The sequence below is a fragment of the Nerophis ophidion genome, linkage group LG02 (genome assembly GCF_033978795.1).
Source record: "Nerophis ophidion isolate RoL-2023_Sa linkage group LG02, RoL_Noph_v1.0, whole genome shotgun sequence".
Classification (NCBI taxonomy): domain Eukaryota; kingdom Metazoa; phylum Chordata; class Actinopteri; order Syngnathiformes; family Syngnathidae; genus Nerophis; species Nerophis ophidion.
Genome location: NC_084612.1, coordinates 55,619,740 through 55,639,902, shown reverse-complemented (window position 1 = coordinate 55,639,902; position 20,163 = coordinate 55,619,740). Strand labels below are relative to the sequence as shown.

The 20,163-nt window shown below is 42.2% G+C and overlaps 1 protein-coding gene across 1 annotated transcript in view; it reads right to left on the bottom strand.

Annotated features, from left to right (window-relative positions):
• Positions 1 to 1,270: 1,270 nt before the first annotated feature.
• LOC133542581 (neurexophilin-2) overlaps positions 1,271 to 20,163 on the bottom strand; it is a 172,736-nt gene continuing 153,843 nt past the window's right edge. Inside the window, exon 2 of the mRNA XM_061886854.1 lies at positions 1,271 to 14,062. Coding sequence (XP_061742838.1) covers positions 13,244 to 14,062 — 819 coding nt within the window. The 3' untranslated portion in view covers positions 1,271 to 13,243. The remainder of the gene's footprint in view (positions 14,063 to 20,163) is intronic.

Here is a 20,163-nt window from a genome sequence, read left to right as displayed (position 1 = left end):
TATATATATATATATATATATATATATATATATATATATATATATATATATATATATATATTTGGTGGCTGCAGGATTAGGTCTCTGCTTTTTGCAGGTGATGTGGTCCTGATGGCTTCATCTGGCCAGGATCTTCAGCTCTCACTGGACCGGTTCGCAGCCGAGTGTGAAGCGACCGGAATGAGAATCAGCACCTCCAAGTCCGAGTCCATGGTTCTCGCCCGGAAAAGGGTGGAGTGCCATCTCCGGGTTGGGGAGGAGACCCTGCCCCAAGTGGAGGAGTTCAAGTACCTAGGAGTCTTGTTCAGGAGTGGGGGAAGAGGGGATTGTGAGATCGACAGGCGGATCGGTGCAGCGTCTTCAGTAATGCGGACGTTGTACCGATTCGTTGTGGTGAAGAAGGAGCTGAGCCGGAAGTCAAAGCTCTCAATTTACCGGTCGATCTAGGTTCCCATCCTCACCTATGGTCATGAGCTTTGGGTCATGACCGAAAGGATAAGATCACGAGTACAAGCGGCCGAAATGAGTTTCCTCCGCCGTGTTGCTGGGCTCTCCCTTAGAGATAGGGTGAGAAGCTCTGCCATCCGGGAGGAACTCAAAGTAAAGCCGCTGCTCCTCCACACCGAGAAGAGCCAGATGAGGTGGTTCGGGCATCTGGTCAGGATGCCACCCGAACGCCTCCCTGGGGTGGTGTTTAGAGCACGTCCAACCGGTAGGAGGCCACGGGGAAACCCAGGACACATTGGGAAGACTATGTCTCCCGGCTGGCCTGGGAACGCCTCGGGATCCCCCGGGAAGAGCTAGACGAAGTGGCTGGGGAGAGGGAAGTCAGGGCTTTCTTGCTTAGGCTGCTGCTCCCGCAACCCGACCTCAGATAAGCGGAAGAAAATGGATGGATGGATGGATGGATGGATGGATGGTTGGATGGATGGATGAATGGATGGATGTCTCTATATATAGAACGTATTCAGAATGTTTTACCAAATAAAGACCATCCAGAATGGATCATCATCTTTGGAATGCTCCAGGCTTCATGTTCAAATTCCAAAGCAGAATGATGGAGAAAATCAATAAAGGATATCTTCACAAAGCACGTCTGTAAACCATAATTGCAATGAAACGTAACCTAAATCTGCAACGCTGTCCTTGTCGAGATAACGGGAAAATGCAGTCTTACGCAGCTTGTAATTGTCCTTCTGGGTGTGTGAAATGAAAAACACATACAAATTTGCAGCAAATGGCAGAAGGTTTAAAATATTTTAATGTGCTTTTTTCATACAGCATATTGTATGCATAGCCAGCAGAGTATTTCTTGTACGTAGAGAAGTCTCTCTTCCATCTGGAGATTGAGGTGTAGGGCACAGTCAGTCTCCCAAAACCTTGCAGAGGCCATGCAATCGTGCCGGCCTCACCCAAAGGTTGCCGTTGAAGTTGAGGGTCGTTCTCCACTGCAAAAAGTACCAAACTGACCCGACTATAGAGTACCTCTTTTTTTTTTTCCAAGACCGTGACAGGAAGAAAAGCTCTGACTCCTCTGAAGAGAGAGTCGTTGAGGCTTTCTCACTCTATAGCAGTGGTACCCCAGTTTAGTTATTAACATGTCCCAAAAGGTCGGAAGAAGATCAAATCGTATGAAAAGAAAAACAAATTTGTTTCACATTAAATATAATATAAATCCAATGAATCCCTTCCAGACACCCCGATTTATAGAAAAGGATCTTAGGTTTACATGGAGACACATTGTGAGGTACTGTAGGTCTGGATTCGTTTTTGCCTCATTCCCATGAGAATCCTGCATGTGACTGAGGAATTATGGAGTGAAGGTTGGTTAATTTATCCAGAACGAGCTGCAGTGTGTTCAAACCACCACCGGGTAGCATCTGTGAGCAGATTATACTGTATCATCTCTTTCTCTTTCTCACATTTGTCACTCACTCTTTAAGTGAGGGATGAAGCAAAAAAAGTAATCCAGACCTACTGTACATATAAATAACACATAATATGGGGAAAATAAACATTAAACTTTACTGTGAATACTGTGCTCAACAGAGAGGGAAAATGGGAGAGGAGAGAACACCTTTGTACTTTGCTACATTTTCTTTTTTTCCCCACCTTCTTTATCAAAGTGCTGCTATTTGCAACTTTACTCCTTCACTGACGCACGGGATTTTTTGGGACCTGACTGCAGAATGATACGCCAATAAAACAAACTACTTTGTTAAACGCAGTGTTTGACTGTGCTAACTAAGACGGTATTAGAATAATATGCATTTATTATCACACAACTCTTATGTTTAAGGGCCGTTGCTATAGTTAATATTAATTGTGCTGAAGTGGTATTTTTCTTTGTCCGTGCAAAGCTGGCAATCCAAAATATTTCAAGCCCGTCTCGTATCAATGTCTGTGTCCAGGAACGGCCTGCTGACTGCCAAGGCCGAACACCGCCCTGACGCAGACAGACTAGAGACAAGGCTATATCACCAGTGTCAACACATTTGCATTTCTTGTATAGTGATATATTGTTTCTAACTGGAACTGTCGAGATTACCTATTTCCCTTAGCGACAGCTTCAGTGATGTAACCAGGGACCTCCCAAATAATTAGAGGAAGCACGTGGGCTGGACTTTAGAGTGAAAATGGGATATGTAACTAGAGTACAGCCCAAATAACGTCTTTCCTCAATTTAGCAAAATTTAACTCTGTCTCTGCATGATTCCTTCCTTCTAGTCTGTTTTAATGGATGTTATCAGTGTTTGAACCTGATGGACTAAATATAGAAAACCTTCACCAGCCAGGATACCACTGTAGGCATTTCTAAAAGACGAACCCCAATTCCAGGACTGGTGTCATTATAGATTTTCCCATTGGAAGTAATCCCCTGGGCCCAGTTGTTCAAACAGTGTATTGTGGATCAAAATGTTAAAATCCCTTGCTTTGTCATCCAGGATCACATAATCTGTTTTACATTTACCCATGGATCCATTTTCTACCGCTTGTCCCTCACGGGGTACAGAGTTTTAAAGCAAAGTTTGGATTGGATTCAATCCAAACTTTTCAAGACTACCAAATGTGTGCTCAAATTAAACTGCGTATCAATTTGAAGGCTGCCAGGGTATGTAAGAACAACTGGAAAAACTGGAAATTTCAAAAACACTCAGTATGTTTATTTTAATAAAAAAAATTTAAAAATACACTATATTGCCAAAAATGTTCGGCCACCTGCCTTGACTTGAAGTGCCATCCCATTCCTAACCCACAGGGTTCAATATGACCTTTTCCAGCTATTACAGCTTCAACTTTTCTGGGAAGGCTGTCCACAAGGTTGCGGAGTGTGTTTATAGGAATTTTCCACCATTCTTCTGAAGCATCTTGGTGATGTCACACACTGATGTTGATCAAGAAGGCCTGGCTCTCAGTTTCCTTTCTAATTTATCCCAAAGGTGCTCTATCGGGTTCAGGTTAGGACTCTGTGCAGGCCAGTCAAGTGCATCCACACCAGACTCTGTCATCCATGTCTTTTGTGCACAGTCATGTTGGAAGAGGAAGGGGCCCACTCCAAACTGTTCCCAAAAAGTTGGGAGCAGGGACTTGTCCAACATGTTTTGGTATCATGGAACATTCAAAGTACATATCACTGGAACTAAATGCCCAAGATTAACTCCTGAAAAACAACCCCACACCATAATTCCTCCTCCACCAAATTTCACACTCGGCAAAATGCAGTACAAAATGTACCATTCTACTGGCAACCTCCAAACCCAGACTGGTTCATCACATTGCCAGATGGAAAAGCGGGATTCATCACTCCAGAGAAGGCGTCTCCACTGCTCTAGTCCAAAGGCGACGTGCTTTACACCACTGCATCCCACGTTTTGCTTTGGACTTGGTGATGTATGGCTTAGATGCAGCTGCTTGGCCTTGGAAACCCATTCCATGAAGCTCTCTGCGTACTGTACGTGGGCTAATTGGAAGGTCACATGAAGTTTGGAGCTCTGTAGCAACTGACTGTGCAGAAAGTTTTTGCACTATGCGCTTCAGCATCCGCTGACCCCTCTCTGTCAGTTTACGTGGCCTACCACTTGGTGGCTGAGTTGCTGTTGTTCCCAAACGCTTCCATTTTCTTATAATAAAGCCGACAGTTGACTTTGGAATATTTAGGAGCGGGGAGAATTCAGAACTGGATTTGTTGCACAGGTGACATTCTATGACAGTTCCACGCTGGAAATCACTGAGAGCGGCCCATTCTTTCACAAATGTTTGTAGAAACTGCCTCCATGCCGAAATGCTTGATTGTATACACTTGTGATTAGGACACCTGATTTTTATCATTTGGAAGGGTGGCCAAATACTTTTGGCAATATAGTGTACCTCATTTTCAATGTCTCCTGACCAGCCAACATCAGTGCCACACTAGGTATAAAAAACAAGAACAAAGCTATATTTCATGTGCTGTAATTAAACATGTCAACCTTTAAACATAAAAAAAAAAAATAATAATAAACAACAACAGAGACGCAATTTTCAGAAACTATTTTTAAACAAGGATTGTTGGATGTGTCTGCAAATATTACGTATTCAAATAGCGTCAGAATTGAATACTTTTTTGCTTCAGTGTTAGGTTTGTTTATTTCAATTGTTTGGTTGATTGGCAACACTAAATAGTCCCTAGTGTGTGAATGTTGTCTGTCTATCTGTGTTGGCCCTGTGATGAGGTGGCAACTTGTCCAGGGTGTACACCGCCTTCCGCCCGACTGCAGCTGAGATAGGCTGCAGAACACCCTGCTACCCAAAAAGGGACAAGCCGTAGAAAATGGATCGATGGATGGGTTTGATCAACCAGTTTAAACAAGATCAATAAATATATGTGTATCTCCAGCAGGGGTGCCCACACTTTTTCTGCAGGCGAGCTACTTTTCAATTGACCAAGTCAAAGGGATCTACCTCATTCATATATATAATGTATATTTATTTATTCATGAAAGATAAGTATTTGATTTACAAGTTAAAGGCCTACTGAAATTAGATTTTCTTATTTAAACGGGAATAGCAGGTCCCTTCTATGTGTCGTAGTTGATCATTTCGCGATATTGCCATATTTTTGCTGAAAGAATTTAGTAGAGAACATCGACGATAAAGTTCGCAACTTTTGGTCGCTAATAGAAAAGCCCTGCCTCTACCGGAAGTCGCAGACGATGACGTCACATGTTGATGGCTCCTCACATCTTCTCATTGTTTATAATGTGAGCCTCCAACAAAAAGAGCTATTCGGATCGAGAAAACAACAATTTCCCCATTAATTTGAGTGAGGATGAAATATTCATGTTTGAGGATATTGATAGCGACGGACTAGAAAAAACAAAAACAAAAAAAAACGTGATTGCATTGGGACGGATTCAGATGTTTTTAGACACATTTACTAGGATAATTCTGGGAAATCCCTTCTCTTCCTTTTGTGTTGCTAGTGTTTTAGTGAGTTTAACAGTACCTGATAGTCGAAGGGGTGTCTCCACGGGTGTGTTGACGCGCAGTGTCTCAGGGAAGTCGACGGCAGCTTTATGGGCGGCACAAGCTCAGCTGATCTCCGGTAAAAAGCGACTTTTTACCACAATTTTCTCACCGAAACCTGCCGTTTGACATTCGGTCGGGATCCATGTTCGCTGTGATCCGTAGTAAAGTTTCACCTCTGGGAATTTCAAACAAGTAATCACCGTGTTTTTGTGTGGCTGAAGGCTAAAGCTTCCCAACTCCATCTTTCTACTTTGACTTCTCCAATATTAATTGAACAAATTGCAAAAGATTCAGCAACACGGATCTCCAAAATACTGTGTAATTACGCGGTTAAAGCAGACGACTTTTAGCTGTGTGTGTGCGCAGCGCTCATATTTCCTAACAGCTCGTGACATCACACCTACACGTCATCATTACGCGACGTTTTCAAGAATAAACTCCCGTGAAATTTAAAATTGCAATTTAGTAAACTAAAAAGGCCGTATTGGCATGTGTTGCAATGTTAATATTTCATCATTGATATATAAACTATCAGACTGCGTGGTGGGTAGTAGTGGGTTTCAGTAGGCCTTTAACTGTGTTTAATAATAATATAAGCATGTTTAACACATATAGATTCCTTTCTTTGGTGAAGACAAGAATATAAGTGTATTACCTGATTCTGATGACTTGCATTGATTGGAATCAGACAGGATTCACAGTAGTGATGATGTCCACATTTTTGAATGGAGGATAACAAAAGTCCTCCTTTCTGTCCAATACCACATGGAAGTGGTTGGTTTTTGGCATCTTATTTGTCCAGCTCCCATACTCGTTTGTATACACTTGTTATGAGAGTAGCGTATGTGTGTGTGGCCCTTCAATGTGTGACAGCAGGTGAGTGACGTCAGTGAGTGTGTGGGCGAGGGAGGAGAGGGAGCGGTCGCTGAGGGCGGGGGAGTGGCTTGTGTTTTGTGTGGGATTTAACTGTGTGCAAGACATAAATAAAAAGCCACAATTTGCAATTAATCGCTGGACTCGTCATTTTGCCCTGGAGTCCGGAATTGTGAAGACCCCACTGCCGGCTAAAGTGAAAGGTGAGAATCCATCGGCCCTGGAGAAGTGTCTCCCCTGCGCTCTTTGACTACAGTCTAGGCCCCGGAAGCAAGAAAGGTGCAACACACTTTACAAGAAATACATTGGCGGCAAAATCTGTGGTTTGCTAGCTTGTGCACGCTAGCTTTCTGAGACTCTTATTTTGTTAGCGCAGGCAGGATAATGAAGCAGGGCTTTTAATGTGACCACAGGTACTGTGCAGTCGGTTTTTAGAGCTTTTACAGCAGGTAGGGCACGGGACTCTGTTGAAATAAAAAGTGTTTCTTGCCCTCTTTTCGGTCATTTTTTCTTAAAGGGGAACATTATCACAATTCCAGAATCACCAACGCTATAGCCACCCGTCCATTTTCCTGTGACGTCACTGCGTGATGCCAATACAAACAAACATGGCGGATAGAAGAGAAAGATAAAGCGACATTAGCTCGGATTCAGACTCGAATTTCAGCGGCTTAAGCGATTCAACAGATTACCCATGTATTGAAACAGATGGTGGGAGTGTGGAGGCAGATAGCGAAAAGGAAATTGAAGAAGAAACTGAAGCTATTGAGCCATATCACGACAGACTGCGGCAACGAGGACGAATTCGGCGACCGCCTTCTAACCAACGATTGCATCTTTTGACCACTGGTGCAACTTGAATCCGTCGATTGGTAAGTGTTTGTTTGGCATTAAATGTTGGTGGAGGGAAAAGCTGGATGCAAATATAGCTACAAATGTGGCATAATGATGCAATATGTACATACAGCTAGCCTAAATAGCATGTTAGCATCGATTAGCTTGCAGTCATGCCGTGCGCAAATATGTCTGATTAGCACATAAGTCAATAACATCAACAAAACTCACCGTTGTGATTTCGTTGACTTTATCGTTGGAAATGCATCTGCTTTGAGTGTCGCAGGATATCCACATGTCTCTGTCATAGCATCGCTATCGTCGGTAGCAATGCTACGACAGAACAGAACAAACAAGGGACTTTCACATCTTTTGACCACTGCTGCAACTTGAATCCGTCGATTGGTATGTGTTTGTTTGGCATTAAATGTGGGTGGAGGGAAAGGCTGGATGCAAATATAGCTACAAATGAGGCATAATGATGCAATATGTACATACAGCTTGCCTAAATACCATGTTAGCATCGATTAGCATGCCATGACCATTGATATGTCTGATTAGCACACTCCACGTAAGTCAACTTGAATCCGTCCCTGTCCGTGTTGTTACACCCTCCGACAACACACCGACGAGGCATAATGTCTCCAAGGTATGGAAAATAGTCCAAAAAACTGAAAATAACAGAGCTGATTTGACTTGGTGTGTGTAATGTGTTTGAAAAAATGGCAGATTGCTTCCTGTTGGGATGTCACGGGTGAAAGGTCATCGCTCCGACAGTGAACAATTGAAAGGCGTTTCAATCGCCAAATTCACCCTTTTAGAGTTCGGAAATCGGTTAAAAAAACATATGGTCTTTTTTTTCTGCGACATCAAGGTATATATTGACGCTTACATAGGTCTAGTGATAATGTTCCCCTTTAATGACCTGACAGCAGCCAGCGTCATCTCACAAGACCCTCTAGTGCCGTGAATGTCAATCAAATGACGAAAATTACGTTTTAGTCGCGATATATGATGGTTAATTCTTAAGTCTATTTTTTAATGCCCGGCTGGCGATCTACTGACACACCCTCCACGATCAACCGGTAGCTCGCGATCGACGTAATGCCCACCCCTGATCTACAGCATGATGAATATTATTTTTTTGACCACTTCTCAAATTTCGCCTAAACTGGCTCACCTGCACTGGCTTCCTGTGCACTTAGGATGTGATTTTAAGGTTTTACTACTTACGTATACAATACGAAATAGTGTAGCTCCATCTTATCTTGGTGATTGTATTGTACCATATGTCCCGGCAAGAAATCTGCGTTCAAAGAACTCCGGCTTATTAGTGATTTCCAGAGCCCCCAAAAAAGTCTGCAGGCTATAGAGCGTTTTCCTTTAGGGCTCCAGTACTATGGAAAGCCCTCCCGGTAAAAATTAGAGATGCTACCTCAGTAGAAGCATATAGGTCCCATCTTAAAACTCATTTGTATACTCAAGCCTTTAAATAGACCTCTTTTTAACACAGTTGATCTGCCGTTTTTTTTTTTTTTTTTTTACTCTGCCCCCCTCGCCCTTGTGGAAGGGGGAGCACAGGTCCGGTGGCCATGGATGAAGTGCTGGCTGTCCAGAGTCAGGACCCGGGGTGGACCGCTCGCCTGTGCATCAGTTGGGGACTTGCTGGTCTCTTGCTGGCCCCACTATGGACTGGGATATCTCAATTTTATGTTAGACCCAATATGGACTGGACTTTCACAATATTATGCTAAACCCACTCGACGTCCATTGCATCCGGTCTCCCCTAGAGGGGTGTGGGGGTCACCCACATCTGCGGTACTCTCCAAGGTTTCTCATGGTCATTCACATTGACATCCCACTGGGTTGTGAGTTTTTCCTTGCCCTTATGTGGAGTCTGAACCAAGGATGTCGTAGTGGCTTGTGTAGCCCTTTGATACACTTTTAATTTAGGGCTATATAAATAAACATTGATTGATTGATCATTTGATTTTAATTACATTTTGTTACCGAGTTCCAATAAACTGCCCGGATCAGAATAACTCAGTTTTTTAATGACGCAGATTAAAATACATACATATAATATTATGCAACATAATCTGATTTCAGAATCACTTTTGGCTTCAAACAACTGATTTCCAAGGATTTATCCAAATTTTCAATCAGATTACCTTTGAACACTTGGACCCAGGGGACAATCTTTGCTTTCCCTGCCACGCCTTTAAACACTCCTGGAAGGGGTCCACGTCTTTAAAACGGGGTCCCCTCGGGGAGCTCCTTGGAACAGTTTTGCTTCCGTGTGGCCGAGCGGATAGAGGGAAACGAGAAGCTCTTTGACTTGCACCCCTGTGACCTCTTGCATGGAAACGTCCATTGGAAAGAGGAACATGTCAAGGTCAGATGGACAATCAAGAATCAGAAAGTGATTATATCAGCAGTTTTGGAAAGTTTATGACACGCCTTGTAGAAGACAATACTTGTTTTAAAAAAACAACAACAACTTTTGGACGAATATCAATCCACTCTTGTAAAATCACATTTTGGATTTCAGGATGTCCTTATTCTTAGTTGCTAGGTAGTTTTTTGATGACGGTGTTTCATTTTAGGGGGACTGCACCTTGTTATTAAAATTTTGCCGATCATTCACAATATCTATGCAAGTCAAGAACACTTATGTTTTTTAAATGTTTTTATGCACTCTAACTTGTAATTGTCACAACTTGGCTTGGACATGGATTGTTTCTTCGATGCAGATGAGGATCAACACAAGCGAGGCGTGGACGTGAGTACATAGTTGTTTATTATATAATATATACAAAACAGGGAAAACAAAAACACTTGCTCAATGGCATGAAAGACAATTTAACTATAAACTTAAACAGCACGATGGCAAGACTAAAGACATGAAACAAAAGAGTGCACTGTGGCATGAATACATAAACTTACACGGCATGGAACTGTGGACGAGGACGTGAAGGTTTGAACAGCATGGGTAGGGTGCGTGCGAGTGTGGGAACTAATGCGTTGGCATGGAAACAAAAAAAACCAGGAAGTGAAAAACGTGACTGAATGTCCAAAAACTAAACATAGCATGACCAAAACCAAAACATAACTTACAGGTGTGACAGTAATGTACGTCAAGTAAGAAGTAGCTAACAATGCAGTTAATCGGAGTACACTATTCCGCCTATAAAGCCCTCTAAAAGCCATCCAAACCAACCGACAATATTTACAGTTACATCTCGTGACCTGAATATTAAAGTGTTAGAAATATTGTCACGACAAGCACTAACACGGACAATTTATTTTTAAGAGTTAACTAGCTTATGCTGCTTTATTGGCATACTCAGCTGCTGCTCAGTAAAACAGTATATGCTCATCTCCATGACACTTACAAAAAAATTCTAAAAAAAAAGATAAACATCCCATCAATTGGCATCTTAGTAAGAGCAGATATTGTACAGTAAGTGATCGTTTTAGTATCCTGGTAGTCCGTATATCTTGTGAAGCACTTAGCAATACTGCTACATGGTGCTTAGTGTTTTACTAAAGCTGCATCTGTTCAGCACATAGCATCCATAACTTGTTGCCCATCCTCATTATATTCATGCTGAAAAATATATGTTTCTGGATCCTAATTTTCCCCAGAGCAGTCTTTAAATATTTCATGTTATTATGATTTTGCCTGTTGCTACCTCTCATGACCAGATTATTAAAGTATTAGCGATATTGTTACTACAAGCGCTAACACGGACAATCTATTTTCAGCGATGCCATGTGATCACAGAGAGCTAGCTAGCTCATGCTGCTTTATTGACATACTGAGCTGCCACTACTGCTGCTGCATCGCCTGTAAGTTGAAGAAAGTCAATTCTTGATTATCATGCCTCTCACTTGGATAGTAAAAGGATGTGGCTTTAAATCGAGAAGTGGTCAACTGACATCCAAATTAGACATCTAGATGGCAAGAAATACAAAAATATATGCTCATCTTCATGACAATTTTGAGAATTTGTAAACGAAAAGATAAACATCCCATCAATCCGCATCTTTGTAAGAGCAGACATTGTACAGTAAGTGATTGTTTTAGTATGTTGGTAGTTTGTATATCTTGTTAAGCATTTAGAAATGCTGCTTTATGGTGCTTAGTGTTTTACTAAAGATGCATCTGTTCAGCACATAGCTTCCATAACTTGTTGCCCATCCTCATTGTATTCATGCTCAAAAATATATGTTCTGAATCATAATTTGCCCCAAAGTAGTTTTTGTTGTCTCTCATGAAGTCTTCCATGATTGTTGTTGTTGTTGAAGGGAAACGCAAATATTGTGGTTTGTCTATCAAACTAAATACTTCCCTGTCTGCTTAGAATGAGCAAAACATGTAAATATTTGATGTTATTATGATTTTCCTTGTTGGTACATCTCGTGACCTGAATATTAAAGTGTTAGCGAAATTTTTACTACAAGCGCTAACACGGACGATCTATTTTCAGCGGTGCCGTGTGATCACAGAGAGCTACTGACTTGCTGCTGCTGCTGCTGCATTGCCTGTGAGTTGAGGGAAGTCATTTCTCGATTATTGAATCATGCCTCTTACTTGGACAGTATAAGGATGTGGCCATAAATCAAGAAGTGGTCAACTTTGACATCCAAATTAGACACGTAGATGGCAAGAAAGACAAAAATATATGCTCGTCTTTATGACAATTACGAAAAATTCTCAACAAAAAGATAAACATCCCATCAATCGGCATCTTAGCAAGAGCAGACATTGTACAGTAAGTGATCGTTTTAGTATGTTGATAGTTTGTATATCTTGTTAAGAACTTAGCAATGCTGCTACATGGTGCTTAGTGTTTTACTAAAGCTGCATCTGTTCAGCACATAGCTTGCATAACTTGTTGCCCATCTTCATTGTATTCATGCTCAGAAATATATGTTTCTGGATCATAATTTACCCCAAAGTAGTCGTTGTTGTCTCTCATAAAGTCTCCCATGATTAGTAGTGTTGTTATTGTTGAAGGGAAACGCGAATGTTGTGATCCGTCTAGCAAATTAAATACGCCGCCGTATGCTTAGACTGAGAAAAACATGTAAATAGTTCATGTTATTGTGTTTTTGCCTGTTGCTACATTAAATATATAGTCACAGCGTGTATTTAAAACATTGCTGGGGGTTGCAGGAGTTTTTTTTAGAGCGCTTTATAGGTGGGATGGAGTAACTCCCATTGGCTCTACTGTTAGTCGACTTTTGCTAGCCTTTATTTAGGCGTTAGAATGCACAAGAAACGAACAATATGTGTTCTTGTCTTTCATAAGAATTGTGAATGATGGACTCAATTCCTAAAAAAAGTGCAGTTCCCCTTTAAATTTAGCACCGCCTTATTATTTGGTAACGTGCTAACAACTTTTGAGGTGTCTGGCGTCATTTGTTGGTTTGTTTTTTTAACCCTTCTGTTTTTGGTTAAAAAAAAAACAATATTCGGATACAATTACAGACATTTTTTTCATAACAAGATATATAATATTTCCATATTTGTTGCTAGATAGTTGCTTGGTTACTTTGCCTCATTGATCGTACCCCAATCAGCATTATACTGTACATGTTTGTGAATAACAGGAAGAAAAGCTCTGACTTGCCAGGGGGAGAAGTTACGGCAAGTGGTTTGCATGTACATTGTACCCCGAATATAAGACGACCTGCCCTTTTCATACTTTTTTTTTTTTCTAGGGGAAAATATACCTTCTTGTTTTGAAGTCAGTACGGTAAGCAGACTAAGAAACCAATATATCAAAACAATAAGTGCGCTGAGGGGTGAGATCAATATTTACACAAAGAGCTCCAAAAAAGGGAAAGTTGAAGGGAGGGGGAAAAAGGACAAAAGGACAACACCTCATCCTAAGCATCCAAAACTCTGATGATACTTGTTTGAAATCACAGCAGCTTAGAGGCAAGAAAGTGTTCCCTGCTCCATCAATATGTAATCAATATGACTATCATTCCCATCAGTCCTTCTTCTTTCCTTTTTTTATCCAAAGTAAGGGTGCTCACTTTGGAAGTTGTAGTCCGGGCACACCTTCTGAACCAACTTGTAATCGATGCTAAAGAAGGAGATGAAGATGCAGATGACTTTGAAGGGTTTAGCGCAAAGCCAGGCGGCGTGCGACTGGGTGTGCTCCGTGAAGCACGTCTGGGACGGGTCGTACAGGCAGGGTTTGGGCTTCTTGGACCTGTTGGTTTTCTCGTACTCCACCCGGCAGTTAAAAGTCTTCACCTCTTTGGGGTCGACGGTGGATTGCTGGGTCTCTTGGATCTGGACCTCTTGTTGGCTGTGGGGGTGCAAGAACTGCTGCTGGAGGACCTCGAACTCCACCACTTTGGTGGGCGGGACAATACTGACTGACACGTTCCCAAGACTGGACGAATTGTGACGGAAGTACACAGTGAACGTCCCGTTGACGTGGTCCACGATCTTCCCTGTCACTAACAAGCTGAACTTGAGGGTCTTGACGTTGAAGTAGAAATCCCCCCAGCCAAAGATCTTCTTAGTCTTCATGGCCGTCTTCAGAGAGGGCTTACGCTTTGAGCGGTACCCTGTCTGATCTACCAGCAGGGACAGGTTCCTGGCCGTGTCGTAAGGGTTAAAGAAACTGTAGGTGGGCGGCTTGGATTTCAGGGGTGTCTGGTCAAAGGAGGAAGAGAAGACTCGGGTTTGGTATGGAGGTTTACCCGCTCCTCCTGGTGGTGCTCCACCTGTGCCTCCGGCCATGCTGTAAGGTAGAGTCTTCATCGCCGAGCCCACCTGGCCCAGGTCGGAGAAGTCCACTTTCTTGTCCAACCCTTGGACCTTGACGTGGAAGAAAAAATTGAAAATTAGCGTCAAATGTTGAAACATACTTGAAATGGCTGTTTGGGCGCTCGCATTCCAACGAGCTGCAGGTGTGATGTACAGTATATCCCCATTCCTGGTTCGACCATGTAAACTAGGTCCAAGCTTCATGTAGCTAAGCTATGTAGGTTAACTACATTTTCCAGAAGCTGGGCAGTAGCTTAGCTACTTTTTTAACTTGTAACTTTTCTTGTAGCTCAGCTAGTTTTAGAGCCATGTAGCTAAGTAGCTTACATTAAAGCTACAAGCTACAACGAGAGAACATGGACTGTGAATCTCGAGGGGAAAAAAAAATGCAGAAAATATAATCGATCAATTAATTAATGTTTACTTATATAGCCTCAAATCGCAAGTGTCTCAAAAGGCTACAACCACAACCTCTGCTCAGATCCCACATCAGGGCAAGAAAAACCTCAACCCAATGGAATAACAATGACAAACCTTGAAGGGGACCACATATGTGGGGACCACCCTGCATATGTGGAGTGGGTATAATGTGAGAGGCCAGTCCATAGTGGATCTACCATAATAGTGTGACAGTCCAGTCTATCGTGGATCTAACATAATAGTGTGAGAGTCCAGTCCATAGTGGATCATACATAATGATGTGAGAGTCCAGTCCATAGTGGATGTATCATAATAGTGAGAGTCCAGTCCATAGTGGATCTAACATAATAGTGAGAGTCCAATCCATAGTGGATCTAGCATAATAGTGTGAGAGTCCAGTCCATAGTGGATCTAACATAGTATTGTGAGAGTCCAGTCCATAGTGGATCTAACATTATAGTGTAAGATGCCAGTCCATAGTGGATCTAATATAATAGTGTGAGGGTCCAGTCCATAGTGGATCTAACATAATATTGTGAGTGCAGTCCATAATGGATCAAACATAATCGTGTGAGAGTCCAGTCCATAGTGGATCTAACATTATAGTGTGAGAATCCAGTCCATAGTGGATCTAACATAATAGAGTGAGGGTCCAGTCCATAGTGGATCTAACATAATATTGTGAGAGTCCAGTCCATAGTGGATCTAGCATGATAGTGTAAGAGTCCAGTCCATAGTGGATCTAATGTAATAGTGTGAGAGTCCAGTCCATAGTGGATCTAGCATAATAATGTGAGAGTCCAGTCCATAGTGGATCTAACATAATAGTGTGAGAGTCCAGTCCATCGTGGATCAGGCCTAATAGTGTGAGAGTCCAGTCCATAGTGGATCAAACATAATAGTGAGAGTCAAGTCCACAGTGGATTTAATATAATAGTATGAGAGTCCAGTGGATTTAACATAATAGTGAGAGTCCAGTCCATAGTGGATCTAACATCATAGTATGAGAGTCCAGTCCATAGTGGATCTAACATAATACTGAGAGTCCAGTCCATAGTGGATCTAGCATAATAGTGAGAGTCCAGTCCATAGTGGATATAACGTAATAACGTGAGAGTCCAGTCCATAGTGGATCAAACATAATAGTGAGAGTCCAGTCCATAGTGGATCTAACATAATAGTGTGAAATGAATGACATGGATGAATGAGAACATCCATACAATGGGTACCTTTGACATTTGAACTGATACAATATGATCTGGTGCATGGGAATCGATACCGGTACTCAGCAGTACCAAATTCCTGTAATTTTGTGTGTGTTGATAAATGCTTATTGTTTAAATGTTTGACGTCCTGGGTCTCATTTCAATGTTTTAAACATTGTATTACACTTTGCATGCAGTTGTAATTCCAAGGCGATAGATGGCAATAATGTATGGACTACGATGTGTTGCCTGACTAGGAAGTAGTCTTGGCCATGGAGCAGAATGTGCCAGTCAACTTTTATGTTGCCCCTGCACCTTACAAAGTATTTGTACTGTAAGTATTGTACAAACCCCGTTTCCATATGGGGTTGGGAAATTGTGTTAGATGTAAATATAAACGGAATACAATGACTTGCAAATCATTTTCAACCCATATTCAATTGAATATGCTTAAAAGACGACATATTTGATGTTCAAAATGAAAAACCTTTTTTTTTTGCAAATAATCATTAACTTTAGAATTTTAAGCCAGCAACATGTGACAAAGAAGTTGGGAAAGGTGGCAATAAATACTGATAAAGTTGAGGAATGCTCATCAAACACTTATATGGAACATCCCACAGGTGGGCAGGCTAATTGGGAACAGGGGGGTGCCATGATTGGGTATAAAAGCAGCTTCCATGAAATGCTAAGTAATTCACAAACAAGGATGGGGTGAGGGTCACCAATTTGTAAGCAAATTGTGAAACAGTTTTAGAACAACATTTCTCAACGAGCTATTGCAAGGAATTTAGGGATTTTACCATCTACGGTCTGTAAAATCATCAAACATTTCAGAGAATCGGGAGAAATCACTGCATGTAAGCGATGATATTATGGACCTTTGATCTCTCAGGCGGTACTGCATCAAAAACCGACATCAGTGTGTAAAGGATATCACCACATGGGCCCAGGAACACTTCATAAAACCACTGTCAGTAACTACAGTCGGTCGCTACATCTGTAAGTGCAAGTTAAAGCTCTACTATGCAAAGCCAAACCCATTTATCAACAATATCCTGCAATGCCGTCAGCTTGGCTGGGCCCGAGCTCACCTAAGTTGGACTGATTCAAAGAGGAAAGGTGTTCTGTGGTTTGACTAGTCCACATTTTAAATCATATTTGGAAAAAGAATACATGGTGTCCTCCAGAAAAAAGAGGAAAATAACCATTCTGATTTTTATAGGCGCTAAGTTCAAAAGCCAGCATGTGTGATGGTATGGGGGTGTATTAGTGCCCAAGGCATGGGTAATTTACACATCAGTGAGGGCACAATTAATGCTGAAAGGTACATACAGGTTTTGGAGCAACATATGTTGTCATCCAAGCAACGTTATTATGGACCATTCTGATTTTTATAGGCGCAAAGTTCAAAAGCCAGCATGTGTAATGGTATGGGGGTGTATTAGTGCCCAAGGCATGGGTAACTTACACATCTGTGAGGGCACAATTAATGCTGAAAGGTACATACAGGTTTTGGAGCAACATATGTTGTCATCCAAGCAAAGTTATCATGAACGCTCCTGCTTATTTCAGCAAGACAAGTGTTACAACAGCTTGGCTTCGTAAAAAAAGAGTGTGGGTACTTTCTTGGCCCGCCTGCATGCCATACCTGTCTCCCATCGAAAATGTGTGGCGCATTATGAAGCGTAAAATACGACAGCGGAGGCCCCGGATGGTTGAACCACTGAAGCTCTACATAAAACAAGAATGGAAAAGAATTCCACTTTCAAAGCTTCAACAATGAGTTTCCTCAGTTCCCAAACATTTATTGAGTGTTGTTAAAAGAAAAGGTGATGTAACACAGTGGTGAACATGCCCTTTCCCAACTACTTTGGAACGTGTTGTAGCCATGAAATTCTAAGTTAATCATTATTTGCAAAAAAAAAACAAATTTTATGAGTTTGAACATCAAATATGTTGTCTTTGTAGCATATTCAACTGAATATGGGTTGAAAAGAATTTGCAAATCATTGTATTCCGTTTATATTTACATCTAATACAATTTCCCAACTCATATGGAAACGGGGTTTGTATTTATCATCAACTGTTTGATTGTAACATGAATCTTAGTAGATTTTACATTGAAAAGTGGAGCCTTACTTCATGTTTGAGCATTATGTTTGATGAGCGGAATGGAGTGCCCAAACAAAGAATCACTGGTGACTTTATCTTTCTCAAATTTTTTTTATAACAGTCAAGAAAGTTTTTAGTGATTAGGAAGGTGAGAAACCCTGAATTCAAAGAAGAACTCATAGTAATTGGAACAGAGGCCTGGGCCATATGTGCATTAGTAAACCTTACTCCCTGACAACCTCAAGAGCAGTGCTGGCTAACGGGTCGATACCCCGGACTTTTGGCTCTGTAGCTAGCAGGCCAGACTCAGGTTTAAGTCCTGGGAAACACAAAAAAAGCAGGGACTGAACCAGGTGGGTTACATAAAGTAAAAAGGTACCTCTGCCCTCCCCAAAAACTGAGGTACCAATGTATAAACACATGAGAAATCCATACAAATTTACAAAAGTTCTTCAATTAATTTTTTTGTCTCCGGACTACCACATAAAGTGTCCATTTAAACAATATCTTCACGTTTGTTCAGACAGCTTTCTACCTTTATGCGTCCACAGCCTTGATTGGCAGTGCTACAGTCGTACTCGCATCCGTAAAAAACACAGTGAGCCATCGCATTCCTAACCCATAGGGTTTAATATGATGTGGGTCCACCTTTTGCTGCTATTACAGCTTCAACTCTTCTGGGAAGGCTGTCCACAAGGTTGCGGAGTGTCTATATAGGAATATTCCACCATTCTTCCGAAAGTGCATTGGTGAGGTCACACACTGATGTTGGTTGAGAAGGCCTGGCTCTCAGTCCCCGTTGTAAATCATCCCAAAGGTGTTCTATGGAGTTCAGGTCAGGAATCTGTGCAGGCCAGTCAAGTTCATCCGCACCAGACTCTGTCATCAATGTCTGTCTTTATGGACCTTGCTTTGTGCACTGGTGCACAGTCATGTTGGAAGAGGAAGGGGGCGGCTCCAAACTGTTCCCACAGGTTTGGGACCATAGAATTGTCGAAAATGTTTTGGTATCCTGGAGCATTCAAATTTCCTTTCAAAACGCCTATACTGGCTCACCTGCACTGGCTTCCTGTGCACTTAAGATGTGACTTTAAGGTTTTACTACTCACGTATAAAATACTACACGGACTAACTCCATCCTACCTTGCCGATTGTATTGTACCATATGTCCCGGCAAGAAATCTGCGTTCCAAGGACTCCGGCTTATTAGTGATTCCCAAAGCCCAAAAAAAGTCTGCGGGCTATAGAGCGTTTTCCGTTCGGGCTCCAGTACTCTGGAATGCCCTCCCGGTAACAGTTCGAGATGCTACCTCAGTAGAAGCATTAAAGTATCACCTTAAAACTCATTTGTATACTCTAGCCTTTAAATAGACCTCCTTTTTAGACCAGTTGATCTGCCGCTTCTTTTCTTTTTCTCCGTGGAGGGGGGGTGGGGGGGGCACGGATGAAGTACTGGCTGTCCAGAGTCGGGACCCAGGATGGACCGCTCTTCAGGGCCCTAGATGGATTTAGGGCTATATAGATAAACATTGATTGATTGATTGATAACTACGGGGCAAAGCCCAACTCCTGAAAAACAACTCCATACCATAATTCCCCCTCCACCAAATGTCACACTCAGCACAATGCAGTCCGAAATTTAGCGTTCTCCTGGCAACCTCCAAACCCAGACTCATCCATCAGATTGCCCGATGAAGAAGCGTGATTCATCACTCCAGATAATTGGTCTCCATTGCTCTAGAGTCCAGTGGCGACGTGCTTTACACCACTGCATCCCACGCTTTGCATTGGACTCGGTGACGTATGGCTTAGATGCGGCTGCTCGGCCATGGGAACCCCTTCCATGAAGCTCTCTGCGTACTGTACGCGGGCTAATTGGAAGGTCACGTGAAGTTTGGACCTCTGTAGCAACTGACTGTGTAGAAAGTATTTGCACTATGCGCTTCAGCATCCCCTGACCCCTCTCTGTCAGTTTACGCAGCCTACCACTTGGTGGCTGAGTTGCTGTTGTTCCCTAACTCTTTACTTTTGTCATAATAAAGTAGTAGAGATGCGCGGTTTGCGGTCTCATCAGTGGAGTCCGCGGATAAACCGCGGGTCGGGCGGTTGACATGACGAAAAAAATAGATTTTAATTAGATTCGGGCGGGCGGCGGTTGAACCATCCGGAAATATTTGATATGCATGGTTTTGTGATCGTTATCGTTTGCCATTTAAGACCCGTGTCATAAAGCGAATAAGACAATAACAAATGCTATTATTCTCCTGAATGACTGCTGGTAGTCACCCAGATAGAATTTCTAGGCGCAGTCAAGGCGTTGAGGGGTTCCGGTTTGGTAACCGCAGGATTGGGTCTCTGCTTTTTGCAGATGATGTGGTCCTGATGGCTTCATCTGACCGGGATCTTCAGCTC